Here is a 22,397-nt window from a genome sequence, read left to right as displayed (position 1 = left end):
GATTGTCGCGAGACTATATTGTCCGAAGAACATCGTAGGAACGTCGTTTTTACATCCTACGGACAAGTAACACATACTTTCATGTTTCGGGCATTACTTAAATATTGTCTTCTGCATCCTACTTATTTACCGAGTACAATTTGTAATTGGATATTCCGAACTCTCCCTCATAAGAGTCTCTGTAAGAGTCTCGTATATACGTAAGAAAATGAATTGTCACCAAAGACACGGTAATAATAAATTAATTTTTATTCGTTCGATCAAATGCAATTTGATTACAGACGAATTTCGCCAATCAAACGATCTTGCCAATTCGCTTCCTTGATACGTAGCTACGACCGATTAACGTAACGTAATCCAAGAGTAATTCAAGAAATTCTTAAATAATGAACATCTTTTTCCAGTGATATAAACTGGTTATATCATACGAAAAAAAAAAAAAAAAAAAGAAAAAATCGATCTTAAACAATTTTATAATCTGTTATAAATCGTTGTTACTAAACTGATGATTTCCGTTTCTTGGAAAGATTTTCTGCATTAAAAATGTTGATCAGATTGTAGGAGCAAAACATCATAATAGCTTCTTTATACAGGATGTTCTACAATTCACGACTAGATAGAACCTAGGAGCCGATTCTTATTCTTCTCCTTCTTCGTCGATTCTTTTTTTAATTAAAATATCGAGGCAGTTATCATCGTTTATCACGAATTTTTAACATTGCATATCTTTGCGATTAAGTCTCAAATCTAAATTTTGTCAGAACAAAGTCTATTTTGAATTTCAATAAAGAATATATTTTTGTTTGAATATATTTTTTACTTGTTTATTTACTTGTTCTTTCTTGAAACTCAGATTGCGAAAAGATTTTATATTTCGATCGTTCGTAACTCAGCAATGACATAAGTGACTTAACACTTTTGCTTAGTAACAAAACAATTCCAGAGTTTATCATTAAAATTGAAATCACGAGTCGTGAAATATTTCTGTTATCTGACGAATATTGTCAAATTTAAACGATCATTCTGCTACGTTTGCACGCTATGTCGATACTGTTTTCTTTTTTTTTAATCAATAAGCAGTCGTGGTTTCCAGAACGTAATTTTGTACGTATTTGCTTATCAATTTTATGTTTCTTTTCGTGAATATGAATTACCATATTTATTTCCAAGCTAGAGTTACAGTTTTATCTAAATAACGAAAAATCATATTTCAAGCGTGCGCACAAATTTCGCATATTTAATAATAATAAATAATTACGCAAAGCCAACAGGTTTTCTCGAGTGCACGGCATATCTTACCTGTTGACGATCATTTTCTTGATAGATCAATTTCCTTCGGACGAGATTGCTGCGCAATAAGTTTGTCGTACATAATAAATTATACGGAAACATTCTCTTTTTAAACGTATGATAACGTGATTCTCTGGTCGATATAAAATTTATTCACGTGTCTATGCACTTCACACAAATTTCGCGAAAAGCGCACTCGGAATTAGTTTGCCGACATGGCGTCGTTAATTATCCGTATCTCTAAAAACAGATAATTGGGTCACACAACATTTCCAAAACCGACGTATTTCCCTTCGTTTCGCCTCTATTTCCCTCCAATCAATGTTTTAACATCGTTTTTAATGTTCGACCAAAATGTTTAATGTGAGAGTTTTTAGAATAATTTACGAAATTTGAAATGAGATAATTCGTGTGCGATTAACAAAATATACGGAGAAACGAATGCGACTTTACCGCGGTTACGTAGCGATTCGCGCACAGAAAGTACATCCATCGCTATGCGCGATGCGAAACACGATGTCTACGTTCGCACTGCGTGAACTCGACTGATCGATGGAAAATCAATGCTTTGAGACATTCATCTCGCTCGCTTAATGACGTCGTTTTTCTTCATCGCCTTGATTTTTTTCTCCCACACCTATATACATTGAGATCATCTTTTTATTATTGACCCCGTTCTGAATTATTCTGAATTCTGCTCGCTAGCACACTCATCATCACGAATATTATCATGCGGCTCGCGCGCTACTTATCTACAGTTGACATTAGTGTCGCTATACTAAGTAGTCGGGTGCACATAAAACATGATACACAAATCGCTTCGGGAAGGAGAGCGCTGCAGAGGACGCAATTAGCCGCGTGTAAAAAAAGAACAGGTAAAACAGAAAGGAAATATTCCTTTATTTTTAGAACTCAACGGCGCATAGAATCGGTATTAAGTCACGTGACATTTTACTTTTCTTTTCTTGGTGATAAATGCATACGTATAATTTGCTGATACGGTCGTAACACAGCGCCGTCGAACAGAGTTATTTCCGCAGGCGTATCCACGCTCTTGACCCTCCACTTTCGGAGTATGGCAGTCAATATGATCTTCTCCTCGAGCAAGGCGAATCGCTGGCCGATGCAGTTTCTCGGTCCAGTACTAAACGGAATGAAAGAGTACGGATGCATATATCTCATGTTCTCAGGTAGGAATCGATCCGGATCGAACTTCAATGGATTCGGCCAGACCGCTGGGTTGCGATGCAGCAGCATGATCGACACCAAAACTGTGCTGTCTTTCGGGATTACCCAATCATCTTAAATAGAAACACAGAAAACAGAAATTCGTGTGTGGAATATACCGACTTCGACAATTACGGAGGAACGGCGCTCCTCTCATTAGTATCGCGTGCGACTACTTCGGAGTTCGGTTCCGTTGCTTCCGGTTAGTCGACTTTGCTGGAGAATCACGTAAGTCTCGGACCCATTACATTTACGCTCTCGCGAACTCGCTATTCTAGCTGAAGAAAAAAAATTTCATATGCCTCTCGGCAAGATAATGAACGACTGAGATATGTACTTCTACTCTCGCGCTTAAACTTTCCCGCCTCCGATGGATATTACATTTTAACAATGCACTTCGTGTATAAGTTACCGTTCAATGCAGTTGCGTTCAGTTCTCACGCGTCGGTTTTTTCTACTGAAAGTTCTCAAAGTGCGCGCGTTGAGTCTTGAGTAACTTCGAGAGAGGAAATTTCGAGATACTCGTTTATACTCTTCTCTTTCTTTCTCTTCTTTTTTCTATTCTGCGAGTAGTACTTGCGGAAAGAACCGATTCTCAAAATATTTGCGCGCCGAACGGATTATTGATACTTTTTGATTATTTGCGTTCGCGCAAGAATCGTAGGCTCGAGTTCGGAATGAGGGCTCCGAAGATACGCGTCACCGATTTTGACATTCGAAAAATCATGTCTCACCTATGTTTATATTGTCCCTGATTTTTCTCGCAATTGACGGCACGGTTGGATATAATCTGATAGACTCTTTCATAACTCTGTCGAGATATTTTAATTGTGAGAGTTGCATTACAGAGGCTGGCTCTTGCGAATCTTGGAAAACTTCCTCTAGTTCTTTGTGAACCTTCTCTTGGTGGTCAAGATTATTGCCAAGACAGTAGAGCGCCCAACAAAGCGTAGTTGCCGTTGTATCGTAACTCTGTTATTGTATTATCGTTTAAAATTAATAACACGCATACGTGGCATCGAAAAATTAAAAAGAAATTGAGAATTTTTTATTAGTTAGACAATTTTTTGCTACATTTTGGACTCACCGCAAATATGAATGTATTGAGCTGTGACTTCAAATCTTCCATAGTTAGCATATTGTTTTCGTTTTTACTTAGGTCTAACAAAAGTTCTAGTAAGGTCTTCCTCTTCCTCTTGGCTATATAATTAAACGAAAAATTTAGTTTTGAAATAAAAAAGAAAAGAAAATATTCGTCTTCTAATGTATATATTTTATAAGCAAAGTGTATGAAGTAACGAAAAATCTTAGGATTGTGTTAACATTAATCACATTAATTAAACATTAATCACATCATGTTCCATATTATGTTGTTCTTTCAATTGAATGTCATAATTTTTACATTTGAATAATCATATACTGACGATTTACGATTGTACCTGCTGTTTCAAAGTCATCGCAGTTACTCTGTGATTTGTCGTTCTGTACGTTATATACAAGTTGTTTTGTTTGTATTATCTGGAAATTGTAATATTCTTGGTAAAGTCTAATCTCTTCGAAATGAAACGACGAAATACGGTATGGATTTCATCGTGTTATCTTGAAATATTTCAAGATAACACGATGTCAATGATGTCATTGACATGACCATCAAGAAAATTATATTTATAATAGTTTGTTGCAATGCCGATTTCCAAATGTGTTAAGATTAAAGTCCTTACATCTCTCGTAAATTCATGCAGATTGTGAATTAACTTTTTATATTCTCTTCCCATAGGAGACAAGTTATATATCCAGTTCACCCAAAACCATGGTTGATTTATACGTATTGAGATCAGTTTGAGCAATCTGAAAGTGTCATTAATCTTTCGATTTCAGTCGAAGTGAGACTCGACAAGTAATAAATTTTCTTGTCATTCTCGATAATAATATTTGCTTCTTCATTGCTTTTCGATCAGCAGTAACATGATTCAAAGTCAACGAATACTATGATCGTGAAAATATCTGATTAGGTGAATAAAATAGTTAGATTCAAACGATCATATGTGTGTAAATTCTTTCGATATTTTTATCGCGACATATACAAAATGATACAAAATTGATATTTATCGGAGCATCTTAAAAATACAATGTTGTTACATCGTCGACAAATAACAAATCTGCTCGATATTGGAAAAAAAAACATGAAAGAAAGATTGATAATGTTCACTGACATTGAGCAATCCAATGTAAAATTTAAATAAAATTAATAGCTCGATATTTAGATGACCATGATCGCGAATTTTAAATACCGAAACGAAGCAAGTTTACATATTAGACGAATAATTTTGTATTGCAAGCTCACCTCCGTACGTTGGTAATAAATTGTGTCTTGTCTTTCCGAGTATGTTCATTTATATTCAATATTGTATCTGGGAAAAGAATAATGTTTACTGTTACCGATAAATCTCCTATGTCGAAACAATATGTCACACACTCAGACACACATACATACACGCCATAATAATCACTAATGATTTGCACAAAAAAAAATTTAATGATGTTGCGTGCTTTAGTTAGAAGTATTGCTCAGCACTATTCTTTCCACGTGTATTCTGCATAAATTGAGAAAATAATGCAATTATCTTGTTTCTTTCTTTAGTCCAATAAAGCTTCGTCACCTTATTAAAAATTATCATTCGATTATTATTGAAGTTACGTTCGCGAATGATTATCTTTTGTACAACGAAGATTAAATTTATACCAAATCACAATACGTTTAACTTCTTTTTATAATATATATAAAATATAAAAATATATTTTATAATATATACGTATATATATATATATATATATATAAATATTATATATATAATATATATAAAAATGTATATCGATGCAATCGCACGATGGTTGTCGTTTCCGTGTAAATCGTTCAATCGCGTACGTGTTATTCGCTGCTTCGTATGTATGTGTACATTTTTGCGCGTCGCTCATACGCAAAATCGTTTCTTACCAAATACAATTTCGAAAGTCATATCTTCTATAATGGGGATGATATTGATAGCCTTCCTTGGATCTTTCGCTATCTTTTTCTCCATTTGTTTTAGCATGATTTCTATTTTCTCGGATATAATCGCACCGAATTGTTCTAGTATGTTAAAATGGAACGATGGCGAAAGGAGCTTCCTGTCTCGTACCCATTGCTTGCCTGAAATAATCTTGTCTGAAAGATTCGGTTTCGTGCCAAAAGTATCGCAAAGCTTGAAAAAATAAAGTATATCGCGTTTTATTTTTTCACTTTGTCATTAACGGTGAAGTTGATAGCAACGCGATTATTTGCTAAAATTTTTAGAACATTTCATGGTTATTTACCACTAGAGGTAAGAAGTCCATTACCCATCCATTCTTTATAGAAATCGTAATGCACCGATTTCTCTATAAACACGGTACTTGCAAGGACGGTCTATAAATTTTCGAAAAAAGGATAATAATAATAATGTGTTTTAATGTGTTACGTCGCTGACAAAGTTAGAATATTTAATGGACTCGATTCACTCATAGATGAGCCGAAATACTATGATCAACATCAATTTATGAGATAATAATAAGATATTAACTGTCTTGCTCACTTTCAATAGCTCCGGTTTATATAAGTAAATTATTGGTTGCGGTCCTATCCAAATTTGAAAAATTCCGTCTTTAAATTTGTGCAATAGCGATAGTACCCAATCGACACGACCTATGACGAGGCGACTGATTAATGTAACTTGCACACTGTGTTCCTCTTTTTACAGAAAAGCAGAATAGAAGCAGCATAGAAGATAATAATATTAATAATGATAAAATCTGTACGCCTTTTTCCTATTTTTTTTTTTACCTTGTTCCGTTTGTAGTAGAAAAGATAACGTTCCGATGAAAGGGACCGAGATAGGCCCAGGAATGTGGCTTAATTTTTTCCGTGTGATATAAGTATTGTATACGAGCACTACGATTTTGCACAGTAAAATAGCAATGACGGATATTGCCAACAAAAGGAATGTTCTCATCGTTGCGACACTGCTATTACAAATAATTCAGGTTGTATAGAGAAAGTCTATATATATATATAATCTCTTATATGTATAACCTCTTCGTAGTTTTATTTATTTTAGAGCTGTTTTTACTTCTTTTTAGAAATGCATGTTGTAAGCCAAAGTTTTACGCCGATAACTAAAGTACTGAATGTTAACACACAATTCATTATACACCTTATATAAAAACATGTTTAAATTGCAAATTTATAATTTATGCAACTGTTGCATAAGTTACGTACTGTTTGTATTGTGAGAATATATGTGCTTTCGATGCACGGTGAATTTAAATTCAATCCCACAGATTTTTACTTTGTACTTTTTCGTTTTCTCCTATCTGCAATTTTCTGTAAACGTATATGATGTTAATTATTTACAATATTATTAAATATATACTTCTTTTCCTCATGATAAAAGAAATAATAAATTGATATCGATTTGTCATTGGTTAGGCAAAGTAGAAAAATACTTCAGCGTATCATCAGTCAGACAAAGTGGATAAAGAAGTTAGTCGTGTGTAGGATATTATCGACATTTTCTACTTGAAGTCCATGTCCTGGCGCCATCTTTCGTCATAGCTTTTATGGTATGTAAAATATTTGTTTCGTACATTTTATTTTACGTTTCTATTATTCTTAATATATACTAAGAATGTCAAAAATCGTGCGACTTATTATCACAATGGCAAACAAAAAAAGACATGACAAAAGTTAAAAAAAAAAGGAATTACTATCGTGATCTTCTTTTGATAATTTCAAGATGTGCTTTCTCTAATTGATTTGTTGTTTAGCTAATTTCACGTGCATCAGTGCAGTTGACAAATAATCATTCTCCAATATTTAATATTTTTTTTTCGACATAAAGATTCTAAGATCTTTCGTGATACCGAACTGCAACAACGATCAAATTAAATGCTCGTTGCGCTTACTAGGATCTTTATTCTTAATAATTTGTCGCACTTTCTTATCACTCGCGACTCTGCCGATCATTTATTTTATACGTTTATGATATATTCAAAAAATATAATAAGAATTAATTTTATGCCTTGGTTTTTCTTCAGTACAGAGTCGAGCAATGTAACGTTATGATAGGATTATCCTTAAAATTAAATTAAACCAGCCACGATATTTTTGAGAAACCCATTAAAACTAATTGCCAATATATAGACAAGGGTATAAACAGTGAGCATAAATACATAATTATTATAAAATACCGGTTTTGGTATAAATTATTTCGATATTATTTTCTTTCTTGTTGCTGAGTTTGACGTCAATATTTCGTCAGATGAAACACACGTGTCTGCAAGATAAACGCGATGAATTTTACATATTGATTACATATGATCCATAAATAAATACGTTAAATATGCATCATATATATAAGCTTGTGGAGTACATAAATAATGGTTGCTTACGATAACGAGAGTGGAGCGAGTGAGATCTGGATCTAGAGAGAGCAGTACACGGTATGAATTTATAAATTCATATGATACATAAGTATAATTCTTTCGATAAAAAATAAAATATATGGCATACTGTTAGCCTTCTGTTATGTATACACACAAGACGATCGGCTCCTGCTCACTCCTGTCACTATGAGACAGCAAGGGAGTAGGATTAGGAGCAGCCATGAAATATAATAGTTGTAGATGGGAGTGTGTACTGCTCTCTCCAGCTCCAGATCTCACTCACTCCACTCTCGTGATCGCAAGCACCCAGTATGAAGTATGACTGCGCATTTGTTTATTTTCTGTGCGAAAGTTCCGTCGCGCTATCGACGATGTGACATTAACAGCGACTCGTACTACGATTTAGCGAAGAATAGATCTCTCATTTATGGGCCGCACGGAGCGGTTCGCTGTGAAAGGGAAACCTGTTTTCGGAATCTCGGTTGCAGCGCGAGCGAGCGAGTACAATGTGACTTTATTCACTGGATATGTCATAAATCTCTTCTCGCGGTCGTAATTAGCGATACCATCGACGTGCTGGGACGCCGGGTGGCCGCGAAAACTTCCTGCCGCGGTACACGTAAAACTACCCGCGAACTTATTTCAAGATTTATCGTCTGAGATTATTGTTCTCTCGCCGCGGGGAGACGCGTCCTCTCCCCGCGGACCTATGGTTTCTCTCGGCGTGCAACGTCTCGTGATGACTCCCGGGATGCGGGTGCGTTTGTTAAGACGAGCGAGCCAGAAGTAGCGGACGGGGATACGCGACACGTCGCATGCGAGCATAAGTCAACGAGATTAACAACGGGGAACAATTACCGTTGCCGTCGTCGCAATCCTCTCCGAGTTTCTCTCGTCGCGGGACTCGGGCGAACGATGCGTCGTAACCAGGAATTTTCGATTCGGCCCAAAGCCTTTCGATCCGCGTTACCGCGATACATAAAACTCGCAGGACGTGAACCGAATACCAGCATAGCAGTGACGTTATTATTCGCCGACGTCATTATGCAGCAGCGTCTGCGACTCCCGCAAGGATACCGATGGTGATCGAGAAGGAGTGATAAATCAGGATTTTCGAAAAGCTCCCCCGCCCTACGAGCGTAGCGTGTCTCCCGAGCTGCGCGCCGCTCGCGCAGTTCGACCTTTTGAACTCTGGCACATTCGCGCATGTTCGCGAGACGCCAGCCGCGCTTGCAACTTCGGAAAGTTTTACCACGGCCGGGATAGACGGCGGCAGGCAAATGCCGAATCGAGAATGCGCGAACTGCCGGCACAGATTAACGACGGCATTTGCAGGCCGACGAAGCGATAAGAGATAGGGGAGAAATGTATTTTGTCGAACGCGAGACGAGTGTATCACGGGTTTAGGATCGAACCTGCGGCTGTACGCAGCCTACCTTTCCTCAACGGCTCTAAACTTCCCTACGCTGCCTTGCGGCAGGATCACCCGGCATTTCCTCTTTTTACAGCATCCCCTTCAGGTGTTACTGTCGAATCGACACGCCATTTATACGCGAGTGTTACTCTCAGCGAGTAATGCCGCACCGCCTCGTATTTCGATCTCTCGCGCTGTAGCGGGACGACGTGTCGCAGAGCCTCGAAGTGCTTTTATTTTACGTAACGGATTTTCCGATAAAGTATCGCTTCGACGTTCACCGTTCGGCTCCGTGTAAAATGTTATCCGGCTCGTAAATGCGCCTCATGGGACACGTTCCCGCTTTCTTACGCAGGCGCGCGATATATATGCATATCGCGTCTCATCGTCGGACCTTGAGGAACTGTCTGACTGTCGATACCGGATATTGTAACGCAGCGTGTTGACCGTGAATTATTAGAGAAAAAATTAAGGCGGACGAGCGAAAACTTGTTATCGATCGACGATGTCGCAAGAAAAGAATATCGTGTCCTTCCCGCCTTTCTCTCTCTCTCTCTCTCTCTCTCTCTCTCTCTCTCTCTCTCTCACACACACACACACACAATTATTAAAATTTATAATTTGATAAACAAAATAAAAGATGCGTGGAGTAAATTACGATGCGGCAACAGCCGCAGTTTGTCACGTTTCTTCGAGTTTCTAGTCGTAGACATAAATGTGAACGAATAACCGAATACACAGTCGCTAAGACTGTCATCTCATAGCTCTCTTGATGTCGTATAATTATATGGCTGGTAAATCTCAAGTTTACATTATAAATGTTGTGGTTTCCATACATTTAGAGATTTGTCGGATTAATAGCATCATCTCTGTTACCTTCTTCCTTCCTCATTTTTCTTTTTTTATGCGAAATCACGTAAAATTTTATTCACGTAGATTTGAGAAATTCACGGATCATCAAATGATGATCCATATGTTCGCCATTGCTGATGTTCAGCGTTGTGTTCATTTATGTTTTCGCAATTCATTTCGATGTCCCGAGATTCATGAAGAACGAACAGGCATACTCGTTGAAGGGATTCAGCAGTGCTACGATATCTTTCAAGTGATCATTAATTTTTGATTAATATATAATATGGCGCAAAGCGGTGGATTCTTGTCTGTTATATGGCGATATTGTGACATCATGGATAATAATAATTGCGATCATAAAGAAAGAGTATGTTGGATGTTCCTCAAATATTTCATTCACGATTCTATTGTTTTTATTTTATAATTATAATCAATTCCGCTGTACATATAGTAATGTATCTGTATTACCCCCCCCCTCTCTCTCTTATCTCTTTTCCTCCCCCTCTCTTTCTCTTTTTCTCCCTTTATACGAGGAAATTTCGTGAAAAAAAATTATCATCGATAATTTTAATTATATTTTACGCGGTAATTTATTTTAACGTCGGTATCGACGAAAGGGAAGGTATGCAGTAAATATACTTGCTCGTTTGTCCTCGGGAAGAGACTTCCCGCGATCGAGTTGCCTCCGCAGTCTCAATAAGTTGTAAATGCTCTCAATTAAATCCTCCCAACTTATATTAGCGGTCGTTTTGAGGAAGTTACTCTGCTGCAAATGCGAAACAAATTGCAAACGAGTACTGCTGACTACTGAAAACTACGGAACTGCTTCCGCGTTATTTAATGTAATTTCTTTCGTTACGGTCAGTCGAGCAGCTCGTCTTGCAGCCGCAATGACGTACAGTTCACGCGATTTCTTGCTCATTCGCGACAGATATTATAATTATCGTTTCAATGTGTCCCATCGCGCGCATTTATTTTTATTATTTTTATGACGCATCAGGAGAGGGGGAGAAAAGAAGAGAGGGAGAAAGGGAGGGGGGAGAGAGAGAGAGAGAGAGAGAGAGAGAGAGAGAGAGAGAGAGAGAGACAAAACTTCTGCCGTAAAGCCTTCCAAGTTTTGTCGGAGTCCCGCTTTTCTTTCTAATTTCTTCGCAGGAAACGGCAGGGTTTAACTTTCCTTTATCGCAGTTGGAATTGCCGCAAATTTCGCCCGAATAAATTACTCCGCATTCGGCGTGACTTAAAGCATGCGGCGCGAGAAATTCTGTTCCACATTTATCAGGGAGAGATTTATAAGTTTGGGACGTAAATTCGAATCTACGAAATTCTCAGATATTATGTGCGGCGGCAGCGTTGACGGCGGTCGCTTTCGAATTCGAATAAACAATAAAAAGTAGTCCGGCGGGAGGACACAGAAAGAGAGAGGAAATGTCGCGAGCAGCCTTTTATCTAACTAATTCTCACTAACTGTTACGATAATGAAAAAGCGCTCGACGCTCGCGCGACCGAAACGAACGATTTCGCCGTTTTGATTATTAATCGAGCTTTCAAGCGATATGAAAGCGCAATTGGATCGACGCTAACCCCTCGGATGACAACTCGTCTCGGGATATTTTCACCTTGCTCGATTTTACTGCGCATTCGAAGCGGACGTTCAACCTCTCACTTTGCTGGCGCGCACCAGCGAACGCCAGCCGGACCAAGTCCAGTGGTGTACCGCTGACGAACCGGAGGGAAGTTTTGCGTTCCGCGAAGGTCCGCCACGAACCCGAAACGATTTCCGACCTCGATACTCCCCGATCCAATCTAACTTGGGATCTGGGATCGAGCGCGTTCCCGCGGCAGATTCTTCGAATGACCAATCGCGGAGGCGTCGGAGGCGAATCGCGAATCGGACATCTGGCCGTCCGGGTCCATCAGGACGAGACAGAGTTATACGCGATATTCTGCGTGTGTATAACCGTGGAACCGAAACGGAAATTGGGTTAGCTCGTTGTACGACGTTATGATGTTTCACGACGGTTTGTTTCATAAGCAAACGTTGGCATTGACACATGGAGAATATAGTAATCGGCGGGATACGTGCTTAAGCGTCTTACTGCTTCGAGAGCGCGCTCCTCTTCTCTCGCTTGAGTACACGGCCGTTCTTCACTCTCGCGTCGATTCGCTAAATGTCGCGGGATATCGGCAAGAGAACACGTGTAGAGTTTCACGAGTGCACGTGTTGTGTACAAGGAGGAGAGCAAGAGAACGAGAAGCGCGTCGATTCTCTCGTTCGCTTTTCAACGCAAGAGAGACAACGCAAATTGTGCGATAATTAGTGCGCAGCATACAAATTTTTAACTACTTAGCGACCGGTCAGACATGTTTATTTTCATCTACATTACTATTCCACTCGACGGACCTTTTGTTTTTTCGCGAATAACCGTACGCCCGCGACTCCGTATCTATTACCATATGTTTCGCGGAGGTAACGGGCGCGCATATAACGCGCGGTGGGTTTGATCCCATCTCTCAGGCTCCGGTGAAAGCCCCGTTGTTATATTCTCTCCCTCCCCCGCCGCCAGATTCGCGTTCTCTTTCTTCCAACAACGCCGTCGCGCCACGTACCGTCGCGATTTCACTGTTTATCGAGCTCACGGGAGTGCACGGGCACAACATATTGCGGCGAATATCGGTGGGCTCTTTGTCATCCGCCGTCGAGTCGAGCGCAGCGTGTAAATTTCTTTTAACGACGTGACACTTTAATTGGAAAGCGAATTAATAATGTCGCCGCACGCATGCGTTACAAGCGCATATACACCGCAATTGATAAACGACGGGATGCGACGGCGCGAGTGTTAGCGTGCAAACGGGACGGGCCTCGCCGAGTGATTGGCGCATAGGTGTCTTGCCGAGAGGATCTCAGCGGAAATCACTCGGTTTTAAGTCGAGGCCATTAGGAATTGCTGATTCCGCGGATTAAAGCTGTGACTGTCGTGATAAGTCGGTGCGCCGTGGTGCGACGTGGGGATTACTTTCAGCCTGATGAAAGTTATCGACTCGTCGGATCGATTATTAATCTTCGTCCGGTTGACGTCTGAAGAGAACGTAAGAAGAAAAAAAAAAAAAAGAAAACGAAAAAGCACACGGAACGAAAAGCGAAGGCGAAACAACAAAACGCGTGTCCGCGCTCAGCCCGAACTCGTACTACTGCGAAATTATTTTCGGCGTCGTCGTGCGGAAACGACGCGCGACGCGGCGCGAACGAGCGAGAACAAAACCGGAGCGAAGAACGAGATACAGACGGAAGCAGAGTTCGTGCCGCGAGTATGAAATGACGTCCCTTTATTTCCGAAGCGTGTATTTTTCAGCACGTAATGATATACAAAATTCATTTTGCGTTATCAGAAGTAAGGAACAGGGAAATGATTCGCGCTGTTTCCTCTCGTAACGGTTTATTACTAAGTGTCGCTAAAACCCGTGTTCATCCCCTCGAGATGATATTCAACTAATTGCGAGGTGATGGTTGCTTCATCGTATGCTCACTGTAGTCATTAATTATTATCGTACCGTAGTATTTGCTAACTGACGTATTACTGACGCTACGGTGATGTCATAATAGAGGAATGTGGAAAATAAACATAATGCATGTAAATATACAAAATATATGAAAAGATGTATGATATATTCGTGCGTGTATATATACTATGAAAATATATAACCGAAAGTATATACACAATTATAATGCAAAACGAATGTTTTGATAAATATCTTATATAATAATATATGCATATACACGTTTCATCATTGACCCGCTCTTTCTCTCTCTCTCTCTCTCTCTCTCAAAAGACTCGTCATTTTTACATTTCTTAATACGCGATCTTTTCCCTTCATTTAATATCGTACACTATAGCCGCGAGTATGTATCCGTGACGACGTGATTGGCACACGTGCGCTTCACGTTTCACGTGAAAAATTATGATTGATACCTCACCATAATTTCACTGCAAGTCGCAGTTTTAGCAAATGGCCAAACCAATTCTCGAATTAAATGCTTCGGATGCATAACGAGACGCTGCATGTATTCCATCGCGTGTCGACGATGCGTGATAAATGAACATAAACAAATGTTGCATTTCATGCGTAAACACGTTTTCGCATGTGGACAGAGCACTAGCCATATCTACTATCTCCAGTATGATTGATGAATCGTGTGTACGCCAAATCGCTCTTCGATGAAAAATACCGACTTGAATGTGATGAAAGGTAAATTTATTTTGGCGGTGATATGTTCTATCATATAATACTAGAGCATTAGGAGAAGAATGATCAAGCGTTGAATTTTTATATATTTTCATTAATTTTCATAATATATTTTTTCATGCGCTAATATCGACGCTTAATTACGAATTAAGGAGATTCATCAAATTTAGCCTTTTTCTTTCGTCATTCATTTCGAGCAGCGTATTTTCCGACAGCGCTTGAAAATCCGGATATCCACATCCGATAGATATATTATAGTATATAGCGATAGAAAGAATATTTCCATCCAGCGAAGGAATGCAATTATCTCTATTAATTAAGTTCGTAAACCGACCATTCACTGGTACATTACCGCACGGACATAATTGAGGATTATCGATTATGGATTACGGATATATATACGTAGCGCTGTGTAACTCCGTTGCGTAACGTGTACACGTGGCGAGATATCGGTGACATATCGCGACAACCCCTTCTGCTGGCATCGGGCGTGATATCATCTGCAAGACGTATCCACTGAGTGTCAGTTGCTATTAATCAGACCCCACTGGTCGTGAGCAGTCGAGACGTATCGTGAGGCGACGTTGCTTAGGACAATCTTATTTATAGAGTTATTCCACTGCGAGAGAGCAGCTCTCGGTGAGATGTCTCGCGGAGCAAACGCGACAAAACGCAATGCACATTTATCGTACGTTCTCTTCCCATTTTATTTCCGCGTTTTATGATCGTTTGTTAAAAACTAACAAAACGGTTGTTCAAAATTCCACGATATATATATGTACATATATGTATACACACATATATATATATAGACATATACATATATATCCGATATATAACTACGGCAATTTCTATTAAAGTTTTATATGCGTTTCAGTGACGCAAATACAAATTTGTTTTTCATTTTATCTGCACCATTGTGTGTTTGGAACTTCATTGTTATTCCGCCGGAAATAATTAAAGACACAGCCCGGTGATATTTTATAAATATTTTTTTCATACAAATCTCTCATATATCCGTATATTATATTATATATTATATTATATTTTACCCATATATCTCCCTTTACGACGTGAATCAACAATGAGCGACATTCGCGTGTGGTTTGGTTCTACCGATAAAACCTGATTAGCATCGCATCATGCGCGATATCTTATAACGCTTCCCGCGCATACTCTCGCGATCGCGCGAAGTCGAATTATTCAGCGGGTAAATTTCGGCGTGTCTTAAACGCATACTCGAGCACGATCTTCACCTCCTAACGCCCTGGCCGCGCCGCTATCGAAATTTCCATTTATAAATCTCACCCATCCGCGGCGTAGCCTATAAAACCGCGTACTACACTTAATTGGGTCACATCGGTGTGCGCACTTTACCGTGACTCTTTAATAATTCCTGGCTTCCCCTCTCTAGTCGAGAGCAGAAGCCGAAAACGCGGCTAACACGCGCACGATGACTGCGCCATGGTCGCGTAAGGGTAGGTGTGCGCGACCACGGTTAGATGCATTCCGGACATATACAACGAGCGGGATGAAATCGGGGCGATTTATAACGCCGACACCAACGCGCTATCTTGCCGCGTCCAGCTCCCGCGAGAGTGTCTCCCTCTTTCTCCTTCCCTTCCCTCTCTCTCTCTCTCTCTCTCTCTCTCTCTCTCTCTCTCTCTCTCTCTCTCTCTCTCTCTCTCTCTTCTACGATATAACGTCGCTCGAGCGGTGTGCGTGTGTTCACCGACATTTGCACCCATACATAAACCACCTGCATGTGCGCGCAACCACGGATGCGATAGCTGCGTTCTTGGCGTGAGAGGACGTCTCTCTCACGCTTTCGTATTTCATCCCCGACCTTCCTTCATTCTCCACCCGGTGGGTTTCGCTGGTGAGGCATATTTTTAAGAAATCTCTATCGGGCGGCGAAATGTGCGCGCTTGAGAGACTATACCAGCGAGTATTTTTCCCCGGTCACTCCGTTGCGCTTTTATTTTATTACACGCGGCGCGTAATCTTCCGCTTATCTGCTTCTTGATTTTACTTACACAGTTTGAATGCTCGATTCCTGTTGAATTATTCGAGAAGTTATAAACAGTACTCGCAGCGGATCCCACGAACGGAAAACTTTCACGAAAATGCATAAACATACGACATTTTGCAATCTTATTAGCAAGTCGCTAAATTTATATGTATGCGCGAACGAGAAAATGTTCAACTCTTGCAAAATCATATTGTGTATCGTCGGAAGATAACGAACCGATTGCTTTATACGTGATAATATGTATTATAAATAACGCTGATGTATGTACAATATGCTGTCATGTCAAGGTAGACAGCAGAGTTACATGCTTCACGTGTGAGTGATTTAAACCTGAGCGAGTTCAAGTCAGAAAGGAGCGATCGGTTAGTTTGAATTTTAACAGTCTACAGTACATCGTCTACAGTATACATTAGAATGTGTTAAAAAATTAACAGAATGAGATAAACCACACAATAATAAAAATTGTTGGTTAATGTTTTGCAGCATTAATATAAAACGAGCCTCATATTTATCAAACGATAAAAACTCTCCTGCTCGTCTTTCTCTCGTCGTAAATTTACGTAAACGTATATTTATACCGCCTGTATGTTGCAGACTTAATTTCAGGTAATTACTCCTGTTGGAGGTTAATCGCTTCAAATATGAGTTTACACATTATGATGTGTGTACAGACGCCACCGCGTTTCTGCATCGAATTATCATTCTTGCGCGATTGCAAAATGCACACGCAATTAGCGTGCGTTTACATTACTCTGTAAATCAACAATAAGAGAATCAATTGCGTATGTACGTCACAAGATGCAAAAAAAAACGTTGCATCGCGCTATGAGAGATAAAACACCGTTCGATTTTGTCCCGCCGTTTCCGATTTTATTTTGCGAGCCGCGATATCGCGCATTCGTTAACATTAAGATACTCCTAGCCAGTCGTCTTATCGGAACTTTCGTTCACGTTTTCGCGATAGTGTTGCACTAATAATTTTTTTCCAACTTTGATATTCTTGCCGTTAGTTATGCGCAGAGAGAAAGAGAGAGAGAGAGAGAGAGAGAGAGAGAGAGAGAGGAGGGGGGGAAGAGGAAGTAACGCTCTGGTCTAGCATCGACCTTAAAACTTCGATATTGCATTTTGCGAGCAATATGCTTCTTTGTCATCAATTCTTTAAGAACCGGAGGGATTCATAAATTTTGTTCCGCACCGTCGACGCGGGCGTCGCCTCGTAAAGTTGCATGTTTTCTGCACCCATTACCGCGAGAGGAAGGTATAGTGCGAGTCGATATTATCCGCTATATGAAATTTCCTTAGACTATATTAATCGTAATACCACTGTGGTGTTTTAGCAAACCGGCTGCTATTATGTCGGAAAATAGTTCGTCACGCAGTAAAAACTCAACGAGGTTTCGTGATTAGACAATCGGACAAAATAATATCGCAATAATAATTTGCAGCGAGTTTATCAATGTGCGCGTGGGCGTGTTGCATTGTCCTCCGGAGAGTCTAACAGTCGTAAATACAGTTCGTACAGATATATTTCACACAGCGCTGATGATAAATTGTAAATTGCTAGCATGTGAGTCAACAGGAAAGCAATATAGGTTTATCCCTTGTTTGAGCCTTGTCACCCCTTATAGGTCCCGCAGTAAATAGCTTAATAACAATTTCTCTGTGAAATTTCAAATTTCTCTTTATACATATTAGAACTTGATCGAAAAGAACTTTATCCGTTCCGCCAGATTAGACTCGTACATTTAGAGAGGATACCGCAAGACTGTCGAACTCTTGCTCGCTGATGCGCTAGACGCGAGAGCGTGCAGCACGCAGAACTTGATCGGAAACGTGGAGGAGAATGGACAGGCACGCGATTATACTGGGGCTAGTTGAATATCCGTTTGTAGATGCGGGTCAAAGTGCGATCACGTCAGAATCTCCTATTTGCCGATATTCATTCGCCCGATGGTAGCTTTTTGTTGAAAAAATATGAACGACACACATGGCTCGTTCGTTGGAGCGTTCTCAGCTCTTCCCTGACATGCACTTTCTCTGTCTCCGTTTTTCTTTTACGACGATATATGACGCGATCAATGTGGCTTTGGCATGTAACTCGAAGACAAATAGGAGTCTCTTTGAAAAAGTGAAAAAAAAAAAAAAAAAGAGAATAGCCGGCTCAACGTTTTTTTCGGCGTATCGTGTTTTCTATGCAAACCGTTTACGCACGTCGGTTCGCGTGGTACTAAACCGTAGACACGTGCCGCGTGAAAAATGCATGAGAATCAAGTTACGCGAGTACCGACGACGCTATTGTACATTGAATATTTTGCCGCGGCGTGTTAGATCGGCAGCAGTCACGAGGCCGGACTGGGAAATCCGGAAGTGCGCTTGGCGCGGCTATTCTCTCAAAGCGAATGCGAAAAGTTACAAACGTTATCCACGTTGCGCGCGCGCGCCTCGAAACCTCACCCAAGGGGGGCAAAGATACTTATTTGATAAAAGTTTCAAGGCGTTGGATAACCGTAGACCTGATTCTCGCCTTTTTCCCTTTATTTCACTTTTACTCCGTATCTTATCTGCGAATCTCACAAAGCGCGTGTCCCTTTGTTCGGAATTAATAAGAATGCACGAATAAATAATAATATTTATAATAATAATAACGAATAAAAATATTCAAGTGCGATGTCAAGGCAAGGGAAGACAAGAGGATCCGAGCACTTATTTTACGGACGCGTGTGAATTGACAAATCACTATCAGCTTGATGACGAATTATCGCGGGATATCAGAATGCTATTCCAGCTAATGGCAATTTAAACGACGGCTCTGTTAATCCTCGAGTAATTTCCATACGAATAACACGGACGTTGATTTACAATTTGACCAGTGTGAAGCGATGGAGCTTTCATCACGGACGAATGTTATCGTGTTTATTTTACGGAATACCCGACCACGGAGATTTGCATAGCATCTATGGAAAATTTCCAAATGACACCGTCGTCGCCGAGCGCCGCGAGAGCCGAGCCTTCGAGAGGGAACGTGAAAAGTTGCGAACGGTTGCGCGGCGGTATCCTCGACGGAGAATCTCTCTCGTTCCATGAGCGTCGGCGGTGCCGTGCGCGCGCGGATAAATAGAGTTCCTGGAGGTCCAACGAGGAGAGAGATCGATGGAGCCACGTCGAATCAGTCGGTGCGCCCGAGCTATTTCCTGCGTGCATTCTCGCACACTATCCGACCGCGCGTATTTCGCTCGCAGCGAGAGCGGAGAGGAGAGGTTCTTTCGGTCGACGGCGACGACGATAAGTTTCGCTCGGCTGCAATCTCCGACGAGAGATCCACGAGAGAAGAATGGGGGGGGGGGGGGAGAGAGAGAGAGAGAGAGAGAGAGAGAGAGGGAGAGAGAGGGGCCACGTTTTACCGGTTAGTAACGAGGCGTCGTCCTGGAAATGGGCCTCGCCTCTACTCGTGACTAGGGAAGAAGCGGCTGACTTCAACCCGCTTTTATGTACGTACGTAGCTAGCCGTCCGAACTTGGTGGCAAGCGTTAAATCTTCGTCGCGGCTGGCTCACCGGGTGGTAGATAGCGGCAAACGTTGCAACATAACGCACGGTTGTTTATTTTTACAGTTGCGCACTCGTGCCTTAAACCGCAACGTGGGAAACAGAGCCCGTGCGTCCGCATGGAACGCTGCACTGCAGCGGACGGTGCTTCGTCAGGAACCGGCCGATGCTGCTGGACGCAACCATGAGAGCCGTGTCATACGTGTACCTCTCTCATAAAACGCGAACGCCACAACCGCCCCGTGTTTCACTCGTCGTCGCGAGCATTCTCTCGCGAGCCATTTACTTAACCGCAATACCCGTCTTTTACGATCCTGAGAATCCTCGAACGTGGCGAACGACTCTCAGTTTCTCGTATCGGTTGAATTTAGCACGCTCCTGATTAAGTGAACGAACGAACGAACGAACGAACGAACGAACGAACGAACGAACGTACGTACGTATGTACTCGCTTCCCTCGCGAATACTTCGGATTCGTTTTAGATTTATACATCGCAGCGCGCGATCTGAAATCTCTCTCGCGGCTTGCGCGCGATGGCTTGCGCTTTTTTGCTCGTCGTCCCGCCGCTAGGAAAAAGGAAAGGAAGCGAGGTCTTTGCACGTTACAATTTAGGTAACCTTGCGAGAATTCGCGATCAGCTCGAACTGTCGTGTGGGAAACAAAAAAAACGTGCAAATGCACACAACGCGGAGAGATCTCCGTTCCGCTTTTCCAATCAATGAGAGTCCCCCCCCCCATGTATGTATTCTACGTCGCGCTTGTCGTCGAGAGTATTGAGTAAGCTTCGAGCAGGGGAAAACGCTTCGTTTGAGTCAGACACGTGATACAAACTGGATGATACTGCCGTCAGCTGTACGTGCGGAATTCTAATCCCACCGGGCTCGATTTACAAAACTTCTCGCGCGATTTTGCGGCAACGATCCTTTACTCGGTTACGTGCAGCGGCGATGTACACCGATTGTTGTTGAATCACGTCCGATGCACCTCTCGATTCAAGTAAGTCTCTTCGTGAAACACGACGAAATTGTTCACTTAAACCAAATACGTGACGCGCGACACGCGATACGTAAAAGCGGGGGAAATAGATTCACGTCGCTACGACGGACGAAGGCATCGGCGCGAGAGACGCATTGCGGTCTCGATCTACAATCCGCGAAGTGAAACTCGCGGGAGGTGTTTCAAAGAACCGGATAGATGGTTTCCGAAACTATAATTAACGCCGCGATTAACGACTCCTGTAGTCCCGCGAGTTAATTGAGAACTTGCTTCAAGAGCGATCGCAGTGAGAATACACGCGACACATTATTATTCACCGAGAACCATCAGTTTCGAGAACGTTCCAAGTTCTCATTTGTTACACTCAATAAACAATACGTTTCGTCAGTATGTTCCGTGATTGTCGTATCGTAATAGTTGACAGGCGCATTACGAAGAGTAACGAGAATCGAAGATTCGGACAAAAATGTTGAGGTTGAGGTTGAGGTTATGATCGCTCGGAGCTGTGAATGACCGAAGCTTTAATATAACGTGCGCACTCGGATTCCTAACTATTTACATAAGCAGTATAGCCGTTACTCTTTTCGTTAAAAAGTCACACTCACCGTCTCGCGTCGAAATTCGCCGATATATCTCGCCGAGTCATCCTCACGCACGTCCGCTCAGTTGACAGGCCCAAGATCCCAAGTAAATAGAGAAACGGGACAATTTGGCGCGAAAATGGTGACGACCGTGGCTCAACCATAGACGTATAATACCTAGACCGCGCGGTCGCGACATCTCCCTTTGCTAGAACGCGTCAGAAATTAGAAAGAGATAGTTGCCGTACCATTCTATCTTTTTCTAAAGACGCGTGGTAGGGCAAAGGAGAGTTTGGCGACGGACGAAAAAGGTAGCTAGAAGGGAGTGGAACGATACACGTAATCCCCACTTCAAACATTATCAGACGAAGACAGAATGGTATCCCAAAGCATGCTCTCTCTCTTTCCAATATTTGACGAATTTTCGGCCGAATGCACGGTTTAGTTATTATACATTTATGGGCTCACTGATTAACCATGTACCGTCGTGTCAAAAATTATTTCCGTTCTTTGCAATTTTTTGTACTACAGTCAGCATTGTAATTGTTTTTCTTTCGAAAATTCTCACTGGTACTTTGGAATATGTTTAAACTATGTTTCGATTACTTCTGATTACATCTTAAATTATATTTTGATTATTCTGTTCACTCACACAATTAAACCATAATATACTACACGTACATAGTATCACGTACACCAACACAGATTCTCATCATGAGAGGACCTTTCTTTGTGCCGTTTCTTTATTTACAGAC

The 22,397-nt window shown here is 41.1% G+C and overlaps 1 protein-coding gene across 4 annotated transcripts; it reads right to left on the bottom strand.

Moving 5' to 3' along the window:
* Positions 1 to 15: 15 nt before the first annotated feature.
* On the bottom strand, positions 16 to 21,818 carry LOC105183139 (cytochrome P450 4C1). 4 transcript variants are annotated; one of them, XR_003112741.1, is made up of 12 exons: positions 21,667 to 21,818; positions 6,377 to 6,558; positions 6,129 to 6,283; positions 5,872 to 5,962; positions 5,513 to 5,707; positions 4,862 to 4,928; positions 4,239 to 4,365; positions 3,957 to 4,035; positions 3,605 to 3,717; positions 3,252 to 3,489; positions 1,300 to 2,591; positions 16 to 56 (listed from the first exon to the last, which is right to left on the bottom strand). XR_003112741.1 is itself a non-coding variant. In XM_011141047.3 (11 exons), exons 1-11 carry the CDS (start codon positions 21,804 to 21,806, stop codon positions 2,242 to 2,244), a joined length of 1,737 nt encoding a protein of 578 aa, XP_011139349.2. In that variant the 5' UTR covers positions 21,807 to 21,818; the 3' UTR covers positions 1,109 to 2,241. The 4 variants fall into 4 exon arrangements, 3 of the variants coding, with proteins under 3 accessions (XP_011139349.2, XP_025153505.1, XP_025153506.1); XM_011141047.3 differs by lacking the exon at positions 16 to 56 and having other exon boundaries at positions 1,109 to 2,591; XM_025297720.1 differs by lacking the exon at positions 16 to 56 and having other exon boundaries at positions 1,109 to 2,591; positions 6,377 to 6,555.
* Positions 21,819 to 22,397: the final 579 nt, after the last annotated feature.

This window comes from Harpegnathos saltator, unplaced genomic scaffold, assembly GCF_003227715.2.
Source record: "Harpegnathos saltator strain DR-91 unplaced genomic scaffold, Hsal_v8.6 scaffold184, whole genome shotgun sequence".
NCBI classification, from domain to species: domain Eukaryota; kingdom Metazoa; phylum Arthropoda; class Insecta; order Hymenoptera; family Formicidae; genus Harpegnathos; species Harpegnathos saltator.
Note: the sequence above shows the minus strand (reverse complement) of the source record. Positions and strands in the feature narration are given on the sequence as shown.